This window comes from Paroedura picta, chromosome 4 (assembly GCF_049243985.1).
Source record: "Paroedura picta isolate Pp20150507F chromosome 4, Ppicta_v3.0, whole genome shotgun sequence".
Taxonomy (NCBI): domain Eukaryota; kingdom Metazoa; phylum Chordata; class Lepidosauria; order Squamata; family Gekkonidae; genus Paroedura; species Paroedura picta.
Genome location: NC_135372.1, coordinates 105,695,735 through 105,717,744, shown reverse-complemented (window position 1 = coordinate 105,717,744; position 22,010 = coordinate 105,695,735). Strand labels below are relative to the sequence as shown.

Sequence of the window (22,010 nt, the reverse complement as noted above, 5' to 3'; positions counted from 1 at the left end):
TTTGCATCCAGAACACATCAAAGCCAATATATATTTCAATGGTGAAATTATTAGTATCATTACAAATATACATTTAAAACACACTCCCATGTTCCATCTGTATTCAAATGAAAGGGGCTGAGACAAACATCATGAAAACAGAAACGGTGCTCTCTCTTATAGAGTCTGAATGTAGGCAAAGCTTCTTCAGAGATGGGTGGCATGATAGCTGTTGAGAGTCTAACTGAGCAGTGTTTTATAAACTCATCAATCAAACTGAAATGCTTGTTTCATTTACATCTATGCTTGCATTGACAAACCCTAATTAGAATATGGATGAGATGCCTCACCAGGAAAGTACTGAGAGATTTTATTGCTGGCCTCCTGCTGACACCCACACTCTTGCTGACTGAGAGGTAAGGTTCTCATTCTTGTTATGTGACGAAGAAGAAGGCGGCTCGGTGTTTAGACCCCGCTTTTCACTACCCAAAGGAATCTCAAAGTGACTTACAATCACCTTGCCTTCCTCTCCCCGCAACAGACATCCTGAGAGGTAGGCAGGTCTGAGAGAGCTCTGATAGAATTACTCTGCAAGAATAGCTCTACCAGAATAGCTCTAACAGGGTCACACAGCTGGCTGCATGTGGAGGAGTAGGGAATCAAACCCAGTTCTCCAGATTAGAGGCTGAGGCTCTTAACCACTACACCAAGCTGGCTCTCCTGCACCAAGCTGGACTACAAGGTGTACGGTGGCATGGAACCTTGGGCATCCTAGGAAAGGAGGAGAAGGAGCACAGAGCTAGCTGGTTGGCTAGCCAGCTACTTGCCTACCTGCCTGGCCATCCACAACCAACACCAACAGCAAGTACAGCTGGGGGAAAGAGAGAGAGGTGAGGAGGGAGGGGCAGTATACCTTGGTTCCTATGTTTCCCCCATGTCCTTTTCATTTGAAATTCTTGAATGAGTCAAGCTTTCTTCTGTTAGTTCTGCCTTTGTTTGGCACCCAAGGCACAGCCCAGACTGTAGGGAACCCCCAATACTTTAAGGAAATCGGCTGGAGAGCCAGAGTGCTTCCAGGTGGCAACCTTCCCGGCACTGGTGCAAGAAATGAAATGGGATGCATGTTGGAAAAGTAGAGCCAGCAAATTTTGTGGCTTGGCACTATGGTCGGGGACTTGCGCCACACTTGCTGTTCTAATTCCATGTATCATGTTTTCACATTCAGATTAGCAGTGCTCAAACAGCCGACTGGCATATTCCCCACTGGAACTGCGGAGGTCAGATGCACCCGTTCGGTGCACACCTTGAACTGAAAGTGCAATCATACAGTGCACAACAAGGATTGCAACCAACACACCCGTGGAAAAGAAGTTTTCTTACACTACTGTTGTACCTTTCTATGGGTGAACTGCATGTTCAACCCAGGTTTTCCCACAATGGTTTTGTAAGTTCTAGCTGTGGGGTCTGTGAGTTTCAGAATACCAAATAAACAAACACCCAAATTTGAAAGTGAAAAGATTAAAAAAAAAAAAGATTGTTAGTAAAGATTAAAATGAAAAGTAAAATCATCTTCTTTCCTCATCATATGTGCAGAATGGACACAATACCTGGGATAAATGTGCAATATTTACATTTTGGGCACCATTATCCACATGGATGGGGAAATGAAAACGACAGCAAACCCAATGCTATTTCATACCACTTGAACTTAACATTCTCCAGATAGACAATTACTGGTCTGTTAAGTGTTACAGCAGTCATGAAGGCAAGAGTGCAAATTCCTTCATATTTGTTAAAACCAGATCATACAATGAACTATTTGTAACTGTAAGAAACCTAAGATCTAACAGCTCTTTCATGGGTCTGTCACCTTTTGACCATCTCTCTAGAAACACAGGGGCCAAAATTCTCATTCAGATGGTGAAGGCACAAGAACTATATACGACCATTCACAGAACCTGAAATGCTGCCTTTCACAATGGGGAGGACTGGCAAGCAACACTTCTCCCATTATTGTTCTCACAAAATTTTGAATAGGACTCTTGTATTTAGACTTCTTTTCCCCTGCCTTCAGAAAGTGACCTGGTACCTTTTCTGTGCATGTACACATATGAGTGTTATTAAAGATGCAAGTAATGGGGTTATACCACTGTCAGAAATTAATGAATATATTCACAGCAATATGTTCCCTCACTTTGAGCATAGCTAGGCCAGGCATGTATAAGGGGTGGGGAAACGATTTTTCCAGAGATATTTCCCACATTCCAGTGGGGCAGTTTGCCAAATGCAGGATCATCTGCTCGGCAACATGCCCTTAAAAGTACATCCTCTACTTGTGCATTTGATTGTTCTTGTTTTAAATTCCTATTGAAAAATCCAGTAGTTCACATTCACATGTAACACATCTGCCAGTTTTTAAACAAGTAACTTTTTTCATACTCCTTTGTTTTCCCTCAATTTGCCTACTCCAGTCTTTTTCAAACTTTGACTGTGGAGGAACCCCTCAAAGATTTTTCAGGCTTCGAGGAATCCCAGAAGTGATGTCAGCTGGCCACACCTCCCTGCCACATCCCCAGCAATGACATGACACAGGAAGTGAATCACTCAGACACTCCCACCAGATGTAACCAGGATACTCCTACTGCCACATCACAGAAAGTGATGTCGCTAGGCTCACCCCTCTCCTCCTGCATCACGAGAATTGATGTGTCTAAGCCCACCACATCCCCACCTATATCTGATTGTCACATATGCATAAAATGACTGCATTGCCAGAGTTGCCAACTTCCAGGCTGTGGAACACTGGGGAACAATTGCAGATCCCCAGAGTTCCCCAGAACCTCCACTGTAAAGCCCTGCTCTACTCTATGCTATGGCTGTGCAATCCAACCCTTGCTCCCAAGCCACTCTGATTGATTTTGAACAAAGCAGTCACAGGGCACTGGGGTCAGAAATGAAGCAGCACATGACAGGCTTTGCCCACACCCCGGGCTTCTGACCAAGCCAAAATAACATTTACTTATTTAAGCCTCTCCACTTACACTTCTTAATCTCCATGATAGGCTCATCAGTGTCTTCTTACCATGGTGAGTAAAAGCCTCCATTTCCAGAGGCAGCAGATCCCTGAATATTAGCATCAAGAAGAAGCATCAGGCCTTCATGCCATCTATTGACCCCTTAGGGGAAATGAATGATCACTCTTTGAAACAGCGTGCTGGATTAGATGGACCACTAATCTGATACATCGGACTTCTTGGGGACGGCAGGGAAGGGGCATTCTCTGTCACATGTACACAGTCAGGCTGATGAAATTCAAGGGCTGTTCTGGGACAGTCAGCTGGGGCTACAAAAAATTTGTTCTCCAAAGGTGATGGGGGTTGTGTATGCAGTTTCCTTAAATTCACTCATTCCATAGCAGATTCTATGCTCCGTTACAATAGACAAGATAACAATATACCCAAGCAAAACCGTGCCTTCTTTAAATGATCTAAGAAGCCACAACCCTTCCCTTCCCCAACTGCATAGTGTAAGAGGGCCTCCATATCAGAGGATACAATTTGCATAAATGCTGGACTATCTTTAGAAAATAGCCTCTTGTGGCGCAGGGTGGTAAGGCAGCCGACATGCTGTTTGAAGCTCTGACCATGAGGCTGGGAGTTTGATCCCAGCAGCCGGCTCAAGGTTGACTCAGCCTTCCATCCTTCTGAGGTTGGTAAAATTAGTACCCAGCTTACTGGGGGGTAAAACGGTAATGACTGGGGAAGGGAATGGCAAACCACCCCGTATTGAGTCTGCCAAGAAAACGCTAGATGGTCAGACATGACTCGGTGCTTGCACAGGGGATACCTTTACCTTTACCTTTAGAAATTAACTGGCCACAATGAGCGCCCTGCATAATTCCTAACCAAACACATTTAAAGCAAGGTAGTAGCAAGTGTGCTCATTTTTATAGCATTGTTGTGCAGATCCCCCAATGTTTACAGTACACATAGCATAAATCAGGTTGATGTTACACACGTTTCAAATTGGAACTACATTGGAGCTAACACATGAACTCCCTTCCTGTTCTGCCTGATAGAAGAGTTCTCTGTAATTTAAAAGCCAACAGGATTTTCAGCAGTAAGATTTGATATAACAAAAGATAGCAACCTATCTATATAGTTGGATGTGTTTCTATTACTAGTTCAGGAGCCAATATGAATTCTGCACATGATATTATTCAGATTATTTCCACTGTGTGTGTGTTGAAAAAGCAAATACAGCAGGCCATTAAAAAAAAGAATTGGCAATGAGCTTTTCTGTATTTTTTCTATAGCTTTTCAAATAAAGTGGGAAAGGCTAATGAATATTGATGGGTTAAAATATTTTAGCAAATATTTCAGCAAATTTGGATTACCTTGAAGTATTTGATTAAAGAACCAGAAGGATTTCAACATATCAAGGAAAAAATAACTTGCAACAGAAAATGGGCTGCAAAACTTCTTTTCCACAAGGGGGCAGTGCATTGCAGAAAAGGAAAAACCTGAGAGCCGCCTGATTCTGCATTTTGTACATATGTATTCAATAGCGGCAAAACTGCAAAATGATTCTCTAGCATGTTTTTTGTGATAAGACTGCAACCTCCCAAAGTGTTCTACTGTACACCAGAATAAATAGCATGCAATTCAGAATTTCAGATTTGTTCTGTGAATGTGAGCAATATTGCTTGAGGCCTGTTCCCACAACCATGTTCATGGTGGCATGTAAAAAACTGGAATCTGTATGAAACCTGTGCAGCCAGTTTGCCTTGTCTTCAGCCAGAAGTGAATGCAAGCAAATGATTTCTCTTGACACTGCAATCTGCTGAGACACAGGCCCATTAGTGAGAGAACCACCCCCACATATATATGACAGCCAGATCAGAAAATCTCAAAATCTTTTGATAATTTATCCTCCTGCTATTTAGGCTCCAACTGACCATCTGCCTAGCCTCAGTCCCATGTCTATCGATGGCACAGATGAACTATGCAAGTTCTCCCTTCATGTTACCATGGAGAACAAAGAGAGAACAAATTACTGAAGAGTTTCTGGACTCTTGGAGGGATTCTCATCAGTGTAGTATAGGAGTTGGCATAGCGGCAAGAGCAGGGTGGCCAAATTGTGGCTCTCCAGAGGTCCATGGACTGCTGCTGGCAAGGGCTCATGGGAATTTTAGTCCATGGACCTCTGGAGAGCCATAGTTTGGCCACCCCTGGGCTAGAGTAACTGAATAGGCACTGAGATACCAAGGTCCACACTGTCATGGAAGTTTTCTGGATGACCTTGAGCTAGTCACCTTTTCTTCATCTAACCCATCTCACAGGGCTGTTTGTGAGGGCAAGTTAGAGGAGAGAAAATTGGGTCCCCATTGGGGAGAAAAAGCAGGGTGAAAAATACCTAAGTATGTGAAACCCCAGTGTTTCTATTCCTTTAAAAATCAAATGTAGGAACCCAGTTTGGCTCAGGATCCTAACATCAGTGAGAGAAATAACTACAATGCTATTTTCCTGACCATAAATATTCATTGATTCATTTGGAAGCTTCCCTTCCCCAGGGTCTTGATCAAATAGTTCTATAGCCCTGTTGGGAATGTGAGTCAGAAGTGGCATGGAATTGTGAAGGGACAAAGTCCCTTTGAATTGTCAATGACCCATTATGCACGGCAGCAGGTACTCTGGGCTGCAACCATGCTGTCCCCCGTGTATGCACAGGGGCGGAGCTCTCCTGGCACACCCTGGCTGCCCTGGAGCAATGGCCCCACTCACACAACAGGGGGCTGGAAGTTCCGGGAACGTTTTGAAGCGGCCTGCAGGTTGGGGGAGGAATTAGGCCAAAAGCCCAGCTCCTCTAATTATGCACAGGGCTAGCCCGACCTACGCCCTCGGAAGACCCAGGCCTCCGGAAGAATCCGCGTTTCGTTAACACGGGTCTTCCGAAGGCCTGAGTTGGCCCAGGCCTCGGATGGCAGCATCATGCATAATCGGGGATTTTTCCCGAAGCTCTGTCACCGCCATCATGGACATTCTGGCCCGTGCATAATCGGTCAATGTGAAAAATGATTGTATGATCAATATGCTGAATGAAAATCTATTTGATCAAAAATGTTTATATTTGAATTCTGAGAATCTTCTATCAAAATAAACCTAGGAAGAAACAAACAAAGGACATCTTTGGGATTTAATTAAGTTGTTTATTGTACTCAGCTAAACACAGCTGTATTTCTCTTGTCTATGTCACTGACACTGTGTAGCCCTTCTTTGTTTTGCTCTTCAGGGCAACTCGCAAATAGTATAAAACAGTAAAATCATGGAGCCTAAAATTATCAGCATTAAAATAAGCCTCTAATTTTCAGGCAAGCCACCTTTCATTGTAGAGTGAGAAGGACACATAAAATGCATCCATTATCATTGGCCGTAGGTATTAGCTGTGCTTTGGGCCTTTTAGGTAGGGTGGCCAGAATGTTGATGCTATTTCTGGGCCTCAGCCCACTACATCTTAAGCTTCTTGGGGTCAGGGCATAATGGAGGAAGTGGTCTTGTAGATACAAAGGTCTCTCAAGCTAACCTTCCTTACAGGGTTATTGAAAGGAAAAAAATGGAAGAGGGACCATGTATGCCAAATTGAGCCCTTTGCAGAAATTGCAGAATAAAAATTGGATATATGAATGATTGATTTGGATTCTGCTCCATCCCCTTAGACTTGGAGCAGGAAGCAACAAATAAAAACAAGCAATGAAAACACTTTAAACATTTGTCACAAAAGACACCCTTCTGCTTCAGTCTGACTTGCACGCACAGATGAGTCTGACGGCAGTTTGCACTTTGTGATTTCCTACATCAGGGGTGGGCAAACAGTGGCCCTCCAGATGTCCATAGACTACAATTCCCGTGAGCCCCTGCAAGCATTCACTGGCAGGGGCTCATGGGAATTGTAGTCCATGGACATTCGGAAGCCCACAGTTTGCCCACCCCTGTCCTACATGAAAGTGAGCCTATGTACTAAATCTGCATGCAAAGCATACACACTTAAGAAATCATGTCATGGGATACTCAAGAGTTTCTGAAGATACCCCATCCTGAGACTTTGTCACATTGCCCATGTCTAGGGTATTAAACAGACACACAGATTCAGATTCACATGGGCAGGTTTAGATACACCAACATCTATACTAAAGCCCCTCATCTTCTGTCTTCCCCTGGCCTGAGAACTCCTCGCCAGTCAGTCCCCAAAGGCAGTGGTCCCCAACCTTTTTATCACCGGGGACCACTCAATGCGTTTTACTGAGGCCCGGTGTGGGGGGGGGGAGTTTACTCCTCTACTCTCAATCACTGCCCTAACGCTCTCTGATCGCTATGGTAATGTTTAAACGTCCCTTCAAAATAAGATACAGACACGCCACAACAATGAATATAAGGAACATTTTATTTTCATGGAAATTTTAACCCATGACAATGACAAATCAATGGGAACCCTGAGCTTGTTTGAATGAAGTAAAGGGCCGGGGGAGGGGGGAGAAGGCATCCTTCGGGGCCCACCTCCAATTAGTCGAAGGACCACATGTGGTCCGCAGCCCTCAGGTTGGGGATCGCTACCCAAAGGCACAATGTGTGCTTGCAGCGTAGAATCCCCTCCTCACAGGGTGTTTGTAACTCTGCCCCTTCTCTTCCTGCCCTATCATTTAACCTGGGTGCCCCATCACTTCCAGTGAAGTCAGTTTCATGCTGCCACCTAGGTGTTCAAAATGGGATCTTAGCCAAGCAGCTTATTATTATTATTATTATTATTATTATTATTATTATTAAGATTTTGATTTATTACTTGCCTTTCCCCAGTCACACCCACCCAAACTTGCCTCATAAGGAAACCATACCATACCATGAATGTTTTGGAAGTTTTGATGAAACAAATTCTGCAGCCCCATTCTATGCATATTTACACAGAAGTAACTCCCACTATGTGCCTAGGGTTAAGCCAGTCAAATATGTGCAGAATGTCTGTATGTGTTCACTCATGGTCTAAGGAGTCAGCGATGGTAACACTGCCATGGACCCCATCAGAAGGAGGACGGAATGTTCTCTGTGATTTGTCATGGGTAGAAACATAGCAGGAAGGTTATATAATGAAAACACAATGCTCCCATGCCAGGAAATGTCTGTTATGACACGATGCAAATTACTCATGCTGCTAACGCACAAGAAATGCAGCTAGGCACGCAAATAAAATGGTGCATGCTCAGAGAGGTGTAGTCCCTTTTAAAGATTTTTAAACAGTCTGTCATAGCCAACACACCAAGGAACAAACTAATCTTCATGACGCTTCATTAACATTCATGGCATAAGACACAGGTGTGACATCACAACTAGAAACCTGACTTGCAGCAAAAATAAACTCAAAACCCAAAGTGACCCTTTACCGTTCCATTATTTTCAAGTTCACACACACTTTTCGGAAAATCACAATTATTGCATTGTCTCTTAGTTTGCCCAGGCAGGCTCAAACCAGTCAAATCTCAGAAAGTAAGCAGGGCCAACTCTGGCTAGTATTTGGATGGGAGACCTCGAAGCGTTGGGTGGTAGTTTCTCCAAGGAGCACTAAGGGTCAGGACACAGAGCCAGGAAATGGAAAATCACCTCCAAATGTCCCTTGCTTGACTGCCGGACAATCCTCAGATCGCCATACGATAAATAAATCTCATCTTTTTATCCCGCCCTTCTTATAAGGAGCCATGAATAGCTGATGCTCCCCTTCTTCATGTTATCCTCACAGCTTTTTTTACAGGCCCAAAGTCAGAGATTTGACTGTGAACAGGGTGTCATCTGAGCCACTCCACAAGGGCTCTCTATGAATGAGAATGACGGGAAAGGACGACCACCGTGCTGACCACCACACAGCTGGTGTGCCATACAGCGAGGCACCTAAGGTGTTCAGTATGGCACACACGGGGTTACCTCATTTTATTCTCACAAGAGTCCAATAGCACTTCTAAGCCCAAAAAGCTTTATTCAAGGTGCACACTTTCGAGTCATAATATCCCAATTATGCAGCATGATAATTCTTTGCTAAAGCAGCTAATCAGTCCTTCTGAGTTCAGCTGCAGCTTTTGGATCGGTGCCAACCACCTCGCCCTCATCCACGACTAGCGTGCCACCCTTCATATCCCACCAATCCTCATGTGGCCACACAAACACAACAGAAATGGCCTCAGACCAAACAAAAAGGTGGCTGTTGGAGACATGCAAAAATGGTTTTTTAATGTTGGTTGTCTGCCCTGGTTTTTTAGATTGTCATTTTTGTTTGAAAGGAGACAATGAATTCTATAAGATTGCAACGCCATGCAAACTGGGCACCGGAGCCTCACGGCTCTCATCCACGGTTCCATCCAGCCAAGATGACTCCTGCCCCAGGTGAAGGGCCACCTTAGGCTCGCCAGCCCCACCGTGGGAAAAGTCCAGGAGCTCCGAGGGTGGCAGCCGGCGAGGGCGGGGTTTGGCTGCGCCTGCAGAAACGAATCATATTTTTGCTCTTGTCAAAAACAGCTTCCACCTGCCGGGCCCGCAAACACGTGAACGCCCCATCACATTGCCGCCAGCCCGTCACCCGCCACTGTCCCAGCTGACCAGCTCCCCCTTCTGTCGAGGAACGGCCCGAAAGCAAGCCCCGCTGCCGAGGGGGCGGGCGGACCCTAAGTCAGCACCGCGTCTCCCCAGCAGCCTGGCCGTGAAAGCCGGGCCCTGAGGACCTCCGAGGACCTCCGCAGGCACGTGGAAGCGAAGGGTCTCGGACGACGGTCTCGCTCTCCAGCCCGGGGGAGCCGGCGCGCCTCCGCCTGACGCCTTCCCCCAGTCACAATGACCCCGCCGGCCTCGCAAGACAGGGCCGCGCCGCGCCCGCCCGCCCCGGGGCCAGAGCACCCGGCCGCGCAGACCACCATGCCCCCAGGCGCCGCGCTCATCCCCTGCGGCCCCTCCGGCGGCACTTTCTCGGGCGCTTAGGAGCCACGCGGGAGGAGGAGCAGCCGGGTGACGCCGCAGGGAGGACTCCCTCGGAGGTAGGCGCGGCCGGGGCGAAGGGCTTTAAGGGGAGGGGCGGAGCCGGCCGCGGGAGTCCCGCCTGGGCTGCCTCGTCAGCGTCCTCCAGCCCTCGCCCTGCCAGGGTGGAAATGGAGCGCCCCGGCAGCCGCCTGGCTGGCTGGCTGGCTGGCTGGAAAAGTAAAATCACACACAAGGCCAGCTGGAGAAAGGCCACCAACCCCTGCCAGGCATTAGGAGCCCTGCATCCAGCGCAAAAACAGAGGCCTGGCTGAAGGCAACCTCGGCGACCCCACAGAGTGTGGCCTCGGCTGGCCTCTAGAGCGAAGGCGACACGTTCCATTCATCTCCGAGTTAATATGGGACCGCCAAGCGCGCTCTTTTGAAACGGGTTTCTGAATAGGGAATCGAGAGAGGTTTCCAAACTTTCCAGGACTTGGTTAACGCCTCTTGCCCCAAAGAACAGAAACCAGCACCACTTGGAAGCGCCTCTGCACCTAACACACTGAGGGTTTGACCAGGACTCCCCATCATCATGTCCCGAGGCATTTCCTTTCTCTCTAGCGTGACAAAGGCTTCTGGTGAACTTGAGAGCTCACAGATTGTGATGTGTAATTTGGTCAGCCCAATAAAGGGTATCGTGTGCATTGCCATCTAAAGTGCGCAGTATCCGTCTCCAGATGCTGCAGTATGTGGCAGGCAAAGGGGCTTGCTCTGTCACCTTTGCTTGCTAGTATCGCCTGCCAGCGTGGTGCAGAGGTTAAGAGCAGCAGACTCTAATCTGCAAAACCAGGTTTGATTCCCCACGCCTCCACATGCAGCCAGTTGAGTAACCTTGGGCTTGTCATTGTTTTAGAACTGTCCTTGTAGAGCAGTTCCGTTACAGCTCTCTCAGCCCCACCTACCTCACAGGGTGTCTGTTGTGAGGAGAGGAACAAAAGGTATTTGTAAGCTGCTTTGGGACTCCTTCAGGTAGTGAAAAGTGGGATATAAAAAATTAGCTCTTCTCTCTCTACCTTGCGTATGTGTTCTCTAGGATTGCCAACCTCCAGATGGGACCTGGAGATACCATGGGATTACATACAACCAGTTCTCACTTCCAGGGGCATAGAAAAAAGACAATGTAACCTTCCTCAAAACAGTTTGCACAGGCCCTGAAATAAAGACTTCCATGTGCGTAACGTAAGAGAAGCTTCTTTCATATAAAAATGAAATGCAAAGCTAACACAGCTACTTGATTTTAAAGCACTACCCATCTATCCATCACCCTCCTCTGTGGCTCAGGGTGGTTTAGATGGAACAAGTATCTGTGATAGGATTCCAATTCCTAGGTCAAAACCTAGGGCCATTCTGCACCAGGATCTATGTAGCAAATTGGTTGCGGAAGGAAAAAACGCCATTTTAAATAGTGGAATTCATCGTTATGCATACCTGCCTTTGTACTGGAATCCAGTTGCGTTTCTATCGTTTCCCACAGGTTTCCAGTCTCGGCAAAAATCGCTAGCCAGCTTTGTCCCACCCCTGGCTGTCAAGCAGCCAATGGGTGGCCGTTATCATGCTCCCCAAAAGCCCCTTTCCCTTTAAGGAAGGTTTTAAAAAAAAACACATGTTGCAAAGAATCTGCGTTAATTCGTTGCCATCTAGCTAACAGGTGGTGTTTGAGCTGCCATTTCATCGTTGCCATGCTCCCCCCAAGTGAAAAAAAAATACAACCCCCCCCCCCCCCGCACGGGCGCGATTTTCGGCCGAAAATAGAGTGAAAAATAAAGGGAAAATAAACCAGCAAACGGGGCTGTGTGTTGCTTGGTGCTTGGTGACTTAAAACAGCTCTGGGGAGGGACTGCAGCCGGGGAAGCCTCGCTGGGTAAACGAAGGCTCGCTGGTGCATTGATCTCCGCTCGCTCCCAGAAAAAAAATGGTGATCACTTTGCTGGAAGATCAAAGGAGAGAGCCAGGGAGAGACTTTGCAGGAACCGCAACAATGGTAACGCACAGAATTTTCCCGCTAGTGTTGCAGATTGGTTGCAGGAGTGTAGCGCTTTCTGGAGGGTGAATCCACTTTTTGGGATTTCCCTGAAAGCGCTACAACGAAGCGCTTTTTGCGGATCGGTTTCAGGAGTATTGCAGATTGTCAACAACGTTGTGCATAACAGCAAATCATTAGCGATTTCAATTTGCAACCATTGTGCAATTTTGAACGAGTGCGGAATGGCCCCTAAAATGTTCCCAGATCCTGATCAGTCCTTTACTCGTTCTTGGGGGTGTGGGGAGGAATCAGCTTCCCTATTTGCATTCATGGGTTGCTCATCGCTCCTCTTATGTTTTTTTACAGAGGAGATTCATTGACACAGTGTTATATTTATTTATACAAAAAAGAGATGTCAGATCTTCCTGCTTGTTCCCAGGCATGTTGAGAGAGACTGTGTGTTACTTGTGTGAGCATGTTTATAAGGACTGCTTTCAGTGTTGCTTCCCATGCTCGTGGATCAAGCTGTATTATTGAAAACAAGTTGTGGGGCATAGACCTGATCGGTCCTGCCTGACATTAAGCCCTAAACTCGTTTTGTCCATCTCCTGATTTAGTGTTGAAATCCCACCTTAGACATGTTGTGCAGCAGCATCCTTGACATACAGGGATGGCAACCTGATGACTTACTAATATATTGCTTTGCAAGCTGCTGATTGAGAACAGGTAATATGTTTATCCATGTTCTTGCAGGAAGGCGTTTCCCTTTTCATCTTGTCCAGTGACAAGTTATCCCTTGGATCTCCCTCGCTCTAACGATGGCGGAGTCATCCTGTAAAATGAATCAACTGTAGGCTTAGGACATAATGCTCAATTATAGAATTTGCTACCACTGAGATTTCAACGCTCCTAAGTCAGTGATGACATTTATGTGGGCCTGGTCTTTAGAATGGGGTGGTTCTATGGTGGCCAAATAGCCCATACCCCTTCAGATCAAGGTATTGGAATACAGTTTCCAAAGCTTCCCACATTAATAATTCTCTGTAAGTGTAACTAACAAATTATCCATCATTATGATAAGGAGAATGTTGGATCCCTTTATATTGCAGAGGAAAGTGATCCGGGCACTGTGTGTTTTCATACAGGGCTCCCCAGGGGGTTCATGGGACATTGGGCAGGTGTGAGGTAAAAGGCCTACCCCTTTCCTACAAGGACTCATGAAATGTTGGTACACAGCTGTGGGGGCCGTGTTCTGAAAATACTTCAAATTGTAAGACGTCTGGTGAGAAATAAGGCAAAAGCTGACAAGCTCAAATAGAGGAGCCCTTTGTTTTTTCAAAAGCCTGTGGCAGATTACCCCAGTTGCCCTCACACAGCTTTGCGTGCATGTGCTCTACAAAGAGTAACATGCTGGACCTCCCAGTAGGATCCCCAGCCAGATAAGCCAGACCCTGGGGAATCAGTGACTGGATCTTGCCAGAATATTTTAAAGCTTATTTTTTCCCCATGTGTTTTTCTTTAGTGGCTAAGAGCAGTATGGGCAGAAAGTTTTGATAGGAAAAACATATGGGAATTGAAAGATTAAGTGCCTTTCTTTTTCTCATTCAGCCCTATTCAAATTAGGTTTCACATTATTTTTATTTTGTTTTTCTGTTTTTCTTTTTTCACCCTGTTTATAATGGAATCCATAGAGGAACAAGCATGGTCCTATCTGTATAGGTCTGTCCCTTCCTCTGCTTAGTCCCATCCAATGTCCTGTTTCCAGGTAAAGTGAGCATTTAATGGACTGTTGGGGATTTGGTTTTGATGTGCAGTGGGGCTCTTTTGCACCTTAGCCTGAAACAGACGGAATTTAGCCTTCCATAAACTGAGCTTTTATTCATATCATTTTAAACTGCTGAATGTATAACAAACATAAAAAGCCACTCACTTCTTATTATGATGTTGCTGTTTTTATAAATGCATTGTATGATGTTGGGAGCTGTGTATTCAGATTTCCAAGGGGTTTTCCATTCTTTGTATACTTGTGTAAAACAAAACAACAACTCCAATTGCATTGATGCCAGATTCAGGCCAGGGGAAGAGTAGGTGGACTTTTTCCTTGCCCCATGTCAGTTTCCTCCTGTGACAGGGCCCTGCAGTGTTGCTATTAGGGTTAGGGCTCCCAGAATGACAGTTATTCTCCAGTCTTCAAAATCTGGAAGAAATGGCAACCTGGGGCAGTGGAGTCGATGGCATCAAATTCTCATCGAGCTCTGTCCCGTCCCCCCCAAACTCTGGCCTCTGCAAGCTCCATCCCCAAATCTCCAAAAAATTTCCTAAACCAGAGTTGGCAGCCTTACAAATTGCAAATTATATTGAGATGTCCATAACTCGGGGGGGAGGGTGTCCTCAAAAAAGATTTTTTTTTCTTTTTCATAATATTCTGCTCTGGAATATGCAATTGATACTTTGACCAGGAAAGTGCTAGATGGTTTGAGGGCATTTAACCTTCGCATCTCATCTGTGCACTGTTTTCTTGCTATAAATAAATGCGCTGTAAAGGAAAATTACAGGGGAATGTCCTCTGTTTGTAATGGAAACAATATTTTGGGAGACCAGCACATTTTTTTCATATTGATATGCGTAGTTGCTAACTGTTCCTATGGGCTTGTACAAGCTATGGGCTTGCAAGGATTGACATTTAGACACTGAGAGTTGTGTCAGATAAAGGAAGGAATGCATATTGGGGATAAAAGTCTCACTCTGCAACAGTAAAAGAGGGATGTGAGGTAGCTATAGGCACTCCTCACCCCAAGATGTGATGGGATGGTGGTGGTTCTGTTGCCAGCCAAAGTGCCTTTTTTGTTCTCCTTCTATGATGGTAAATAAAGCAAACATCACTCCCCCCCCCAAAAAAAAACCCTGTAAGAATCAAATTAAATGAAATGGTGGTTTCTCATTGAGAGCTCCTAAGCATTTTTTCTCTGAAAATTGCAGCCATTTGGGGGCCCAGTTCAGTGCAAGAACAGCAGCCTGCTGTACAGGAGAATAGCCTTTCCCCTGTGCATTGTTGTCCCAACCTGAAATTATGCTACAAAACTGCCATTTGCCCTGTTGGACATGATATGTGATGTTTAGATTTCTGCCCCAATATCTAGAGTTGCCAACTCTAGCTTGGGAATTTCCTAGAGATGTGAGGGTGGTGCCCAGGGATGGAAGCGTTTGGGGAGGGGAGGGATTTCAATGAAGATGTAATATTGTCTGGAGATCAGTTGTAATTCCTGTCTCAGACTGGGGAGATGGGTTGCCCCGTTAACTTTGAGTCCAGATCACACGCACCAGAGGATGAGCGATAGGGTTGTGAGTGTCCTGCATAGTGCAGGGGGGGTTGGACTAGATGACCCATGAGGTCCCTTCCAATTCTATGATTTGCATTTTTTTGATATAAAATGCATTAATGTTGAACCTAATCAGAGAACTGATGTAAACAAAGTATTGTTATTTTTACATTATTGTTTGTGACACTTCGGGTCCTAATGGTCTTAATATATCCTGGGATCTCTCATGTCATTTATGATGCGGTCACTTTAAACTGTAAAGGATCTGTGCACCTGTCATTTAGCGTGTTTGCTAAAAATAGAGGAATGTGAAATTGAGGGAATGTGAAATTTGCCTTTGTGCCTTAGAGCAGGGATAGTCAACCTGTGGTCCTCCAGATGTCCATGGACTACAATTCCCATGAATTTTGCTGTCAGGGGCTCATGGGAATTGTAGTCCATAAACATCTGGAGAACCACAGGTTGACTATCCCTGCCTTAGAGAGTCTTCCATGAAATTTTGAGTCTTTGGCTGATTGTATACTACGAGGCATTGTATTTTATTAATGAAATGTACAATAATAATTGATATATATTATTGCATGTTATGAAATCATGATTGTTTACATTTTCTTTATTTAGATAACTGAAGACGGTTTGAATAATAACAGGATAAAAAATTGGCTTCCATCTTAGCCCTTCATAAATGACATTAGGCAGTAGAGTAGCCTTACAATTTTGATTTTTCTTTCATTCAAGTTTATTTTTTGTGACCACTGTATGAGCTGTGAATAAAGTGGACTGTTTGAATAGTTTAGTGACAAGCCTCACATTGATTTTTTTTTTCTTTTGCTGGAACTCCAGGCCTCACGTGGTGGTTGGCAACCCTAGCAACTTGGGCCTTGGCATGAAATACACCGAAGGGTGCAAGCAGAATTTCTGATCAGGAGCACATTTATTAATATCCATTTATTAGATTTTATAGTCTTGAGTGATTTTTTTCACATGTTTCTTCTGTGGAGAATAGTCTTTAGAATCATTCCTGTAATAATAGTAAAGTTAATTGGCTGTTGTAGTTCATATTGTCACTATTTATTAGCCATGCTGTTCTGTCTTACAGCACCCTGTTTCAAAGGAATGTAGCAGATGAAGGACACACACACCATATCCATGTCAGAAACAGCTTTGCTGGGTAACTGTACTTTTAAAGCACATGAATAAGACCAGGAACAAAGGTGACAGCCCTCATCGTGCAGATTTCTTGGTTCCCATGACTTAATCCTTAAAGTGTATATGTTTTTGAGAGGCTTGTTATGCATATAATTTCTTATATGCACTTAGCCAGCTGCCCAAGGCTGTGAAAAGGGTTAATGGAAAGCTCCATGGGTAATCTGGGAAATATGTCAGGAAACGCCTAATATATCCGCAGGTCTTTTAATCACTGTCATAAACATGGGAATGCTGGGAACCTTTTCCCTTGTAGTCTGGTTCTGGGACATGCTTTGAGCATAGGCACAAGGAAGGAAAGTCATTTTACTTCCTCGTATAAAGTGAATCTGATTACATTTGGAATTTTTGGAAAGCTTTGCTTTATTTACTTTGAAATTCAGGATGAGCAGATGGTTATCACCTTTCTTGACTTGTGGCATCTGAACACTTGTTGGAAGGGGGTGTTTCTCACCAGCTCGGTCTCAGTTACATAAGCGTGTTTCCAGTTGGATGGAGATGATGTATGCAGGCACCCACAAAGCATGAAACAGGATGCAATGTTGTACTGTATTAAAAAAATGAAAATTTTATACCATTTCCCAAGGAGCCAACTGGGTGACCTCAGCTCTGTCAGAGCTTTCTCGGCCTCACCTATTTCATGGGGTGTCTGTTGTTGGGAGAGAAAGGGAAGTCACTTGTAAGCCACTTTGAGGCTCCTTTGGGTAATGAAAAGAGGGGGTATTAAAACCAAATCTTCTTAAAAACTTTTCCGAAGCAAATTTAAAAACAGAAATTAACAGTGCAATCCTTTTTTGCAAGAGTAGCTATGTCAGTAATATTACCTGGTCCTGGGAAACAGCATTTGTTAAAACAGCCTACTACATGTTACTATCAGTGCAATCATAAGCAGAGTTACACTTTCCAAGGCTGGTGACTTCAACACACTTAGAAGCTTGTATCTCTGTTTAGCATTACACTGTGTGAGATCATCTTAAGTGTTTTCTCTGCAAGAGATCTCAGTTCTAAGGACCATTCACTCAATATATTAAGTTCTGCATTCTGGAGGGTATCCATGTTGGCCTGCAATAGAACAGCAAGTTTTGAATCCAATAGCACCTTATAGTCCAACAAGATTTCTAGTTCTGTATTGCTATGTAGGTTAGTAAAAACTGTTAGAATTCAAGTTTCTACCCCTTATGACGGCATAGACTAGCTTTGCACGATTTTCTAAATAAAGCTGATAGTGCTTTGTGCATGAAATAAATCAAATGGTAAATGTTTGTGGTATCCACAGCTCTGAAGACTTCTAGTACTCAGATTGGTATATTCATGATATGTTAGCCCTGATTCGGCAGCTGTAGCATAGTATTTTAACTACAGATAATGTATGAAGAGTAGCCTATGTCCAGGGGGGTATATAATGGTGTGTTTAGGATTGTCCACACTTCTGCCCACAGAATAGGATTGCCAGCCAAGGACAATTACCAAAATATGGGCAACCCCTGAGAGAGTAGGGAGGCTGGGACTTGTTCAAATGGCATCCATCCACAGTACCGTGGTTTGCGTAGAGCAGGGGTAGTCAAACTGCGGCCCTCCAGATGGCTCATGGGAATTGTAGTCCATGGACATCTGGAGGGCCGCAGTTTGACTACCCCTGGCATAGAGTGACTGCATCAGTCTGATCAAATGCACTAGCACCTCCAAATTCTGCAGGGCTTCCCACAATTTGTTGTGATCCACACCATCAAAATCTTTCTTGTAGCCAACAAAGCAGCTGTAGACATCCTTCTTATAGTCCTGTTACTTTTCCAAAAAGTGCTAAAACGATACTTCCACATTTGAATGGAACTCTGTCAAACATTCATTCAATTCTAAGAGAATTTGTAAAAGAAAAAAATATTAAGCATGTAGGCATGAATGTAGGTGGGACTGCATGGCACTATGCAGCAGTAGCTGTATTAGGCTGCCACATATCACATAGCCCAGTGGTTCTCAACCTTCCTAATGCTGTGACCCTTTAATACAGTTCCTCATGTTGTGGTGACCCCCAACCATAAAATTATGCAAGTGTTCTTTCACAGAAATTAAACCGAAACTGACCAATGGCGTGAAGATCCATTGTTTGTGATTGGTGGTGCCCCCCAGACAAGCTGCTTGCCCTGCTGCAACCCCTGTGAAAGGGTCGTTCAACCCCCAAAGGGGTCCCGACCCCCAGGTTGAGAACCACAGACCCTTCAGACTGCAGGGATTCCACATGCTAAAAACAAAAAGGGCATTTTTCTGAATGGCAATAAATTAAAAACTCTGTAAACTGGGACAATGTGATAACCTTGAAAATAGAAATACTTTCTGGAAGGAAGAACTTTGGATCCTGTGCTTGTCTTGCAAAATAAGATGGTGTCTCAAAAGGCCTGGAGGCTCCGCACCTCCCTCTAACAAAAATGCTGTTTCCATTGCACTGACTCCCTTCATAGCCATTCACTGCTTCACATAAACATTTCACAGATTTCCTCAGTTACAGAATTAATAGCTATACAAGCTTCTGGATACAGCTAGATCTAGAGGCCTAAAATAATACAGCTTAATAAGCTCAAAGCGTCATGGAAAGCAGAAACCTGCTAGCAAGGTTAAAAATAAACTCACGTGGCCTAAGAGTTTAGCGGTGCAATCCCAGAGTTAGCTTCGTCAACTGATTTCAGTGTGTCTAGAACAGGGGTAGTCAAACTGCGGCCCTCCAGATGTCCATGGACTACAATTCCCATGAGCGAATGCTGGCAGGGGCTCATGGGAATTGTAGTCCATGGACATCTGGAGGGCCGCAGTTTGACTACCCCTGGTCTAGAAGGTTGTAACTCTAGTTAGGAATGAACTGTGTGTATTGACCCGGGATGGAAATTGCTTTCAAATCAACATTTGTCCAGGGAGCAGGCATCAATGTCCCATTTGGAACCCGGAAGTAAAGTGACAAGAACGAAAACAGCTCTCATGCAAAGATTTCAGTGTCTCTGCAATAAAAAAAATGCAGAACAAACCTAACTGATAGGTAATGTTTATTGGTTCCTCCAGGGGTGTTTTTGTTCCTTTTTAGGATCATTCTCTACTCCCAAAGTTTTTTTTTAACTAGAATTAAAGTGTTTCATAATCTTTATTTTATGAACTCAAGAATGCATCTGAATTTAAGGTTGTAATAAAACAAGCTGTAAACTTGCATTTGTGAAATCTAATTCTTGACACAGTGTTTGCAGCAGGCTTCGATCATACTTAAAATGAGGCCATCTGAAGCCCAGGCTTTCCTGCCTGTCCCTCACCAACCTCCGTGGCTGCTACTGCAAACCCCCTCTTCCAATCTGATGCTGGTTCAGGCATTTGAATGGGAAACTCGCACACCTTTCCATTTTGTTGCATATCCCATTTTGAATTCTCATCATGGTTACAAATATCATATTCTCAATTTTGAACGATAAATGTACAAGCATTATATTCTCAGATTTGTTTAGAACCTAAAAAGAGAATTCTGCTAGCCCAGCTCTCTCGCATGTTTGGCTTGCTCTGTGCTCAACTGATACGCTGCATTGCACAAAATAAATGTGACACACGTTCCAGGAGATTTGCTATAAAGTGTTGAACCGAGTGATTTCAAGTATAGCATGGGAAAGAAAGATGAATTCTACTCTCACCCCTCTCTTTCTGGCCCCCCTGGCTGATTTTCTCCCAGTGGAAGCAACCTCCTCACACAGAACTCCACAAGGATAAAATATATAGATTGAAGAAAGCAAACAGGGCAAGTGCAGACAGAGGGGAAGGTTGTACTTTCCTGATGCTTACACAGCTGCAAGGGAATCAGTGACAGATCTGATTTTCCGCATAGGTCTGCCACCATTACATTTAGTTTGGTACTGATTTTCTGAGGGTTAAAATACAAAAAGGTCTTAATATGTCCCTCCATTTGGCTTTTCTCTTTACAGACACAAACATCTCTGAAAGCTCGAAAGTTCATCCATGCCTTCAAGATGTCAAAAGAGGTCAAAGCATCACCACAGTCACTCGCTGAGACACCAAAGAAGGTGCACCTTGGAGCTCAAGGCTACAAGATGGAACAGGCTTTAGTCTCTACATTTGTTCCTGTCGTCATACACCCTGGGGGATACAAGCCTGAGTCTCTCAAGTTTGCTTTCTACAATCCTAACTACACCAACTCATACACTCCTTTTTACACCTTGCAAAAACCTACCTGTGGTTATCGGTATTCCCCGGACACAGATCATAAGAAGAAGGTGATGGATGTTGACAGGGCAAACATTGTGAAGTGGAGGACCATTGTGAAGAAAAAACCAGGTCTAGTTCCAGCATCCTCAAAATAATGAAACCATCAAGCACTTAGCCTGAGACTCTCATTGATCATGGTACTCTAGTCAGGAGTCTAACAGTCTCCAAGATCAACTAGATCAGTGGTCCGCAACCTTTTCCAGGCTGCGGACCGGTGGGAGTGGGGGGCGATCCGGGCGCCTCGCATGCGTGGCAGCCCATGCTCAAACGTGCATGCGTGGCAGGTCCGTGCATACGTGTTTGCGCCACGCACAAGTTTCTCACTGTGGGGGTGGGGGGTGGGGAGAGGGAGCTGCGTCCCGGTGCCGAGGCCTTTGCGGCCTGGCACCGGGCCGTGGCCCGGTGGTTGGGGACTACAGAACTAGATGATATGTTGTAAGAGTTTCAGAAGAAGCGAATCTGCCTTTCAAGAGCTTTTGGAATGCATTGCATCAGAGTAATTTAATGTCTACAGATGAGGTTTCCTAAACCAGCCTGCATTTGGCAGGCCTGTAATAGAAGAAACCTTTAAAAGGGCTGGATACTCATCTTTTGCTTGTTAGTAGAACACAAAGACAGATTATGCATGGTGGTGGCTGCAACAGATGGCCACCTATTCCTACCCACGGGGCAGCATGCCCTGCCACATCCCGTGTACACATGGAATAAATCCCCCGGCGCACACGGTTAGCCCTCAAGCTGTGCGTGCACACACACAACTCCATGGCAGGTGGGTTCTGCTGCACCTCGCAATGGCAGCAAAGGGGGACAGGGGGCATGGGGATCCCACTGCATAATGGTGGGAGAGCGGCATGCCACTATCCTAGCATCGTGGGAGGGTTAGAACACCCCATTTGGCTCTGCAGTACCACAAAGTGGAACAGGGCGTTTTGTGTTCCTGCAGGGCCACCGTAGATGGGGCGGAGGAGCTGGACCTCAAAGGCCCAGCTCTTCCCGTATGCACAGGCCTGGCCGAGCTTCTGATGGCCACCATGGCAAGAGAGGGAATGAGGAAGAATCTGCGTTCCCTTGCTGTGGGCCATCAGAGGCTCTAATGTGGGCCAGGGCCGGGAGGGGGCTCGGATGGTGTTGGCATCATGCATAAGCAGGGAGTAGCCCTTCTGCCATGGAGGTGCCGGCCTGTCCTTCCCCGCCAAAAAGACTTAGATCCAAATTTCATAGCAGGACCAAGGTACAACACAAGGT

The 22,010-nt window shown here is 45.1% G+C and overlaps 1 protein-coding gene across 1 annotated transcript; it reads left to right on the top strand.

The window, feature by feature from the left end:
* The first annotated feature begins 8,848 nt into the window (after positions 1–8,848).
* Positions 8,849–20,879, top strand: CIMIP3 (ciliary microtubule inner protein 3). The gene is made up of 3 exons (XM_077336222.1): positions 8,849–8,917; positions 9,722–10,045; positions 20,465–20,879. The coding sequence occupies exons 1-3, from the start codon at positions 8,849–8,851 to the stop codon at positions 20,858–20,860; spliced, it is 789 nt and encodes a 262-aa protein (XP_077192337.1). The 3' UTR covers positions 20,861–20,879.
* Positions 20,880–22,010: the final 1,131 nt, after the last annotated feature.

Excerpts from the sequence above, each read along its gene's own strand:
- CIMIP3 (XM_077336222.1), top strand. The coding sequence starts at position 8,849 with ATGACGGGAAAGGACGACCACCGTGCTGACCACCACACAGCTGGTGTG. Across the intron at positions 8,918-9,721 it reads CATACAGCGAGGCACCTAAG|CCGGGCCCTGAGGACCTCCG; the intron begins GTGTTCAGTATG and ends TGGCCGTGAAAG. Across the intron at positions 10,046-20,464 it reads CAGGGAGGACTCCCTCGGAG|ACACAAACATCTCTGAAAGC; the intron begins GTAGGCGCGGCC and ends TTCTCTTTACAG.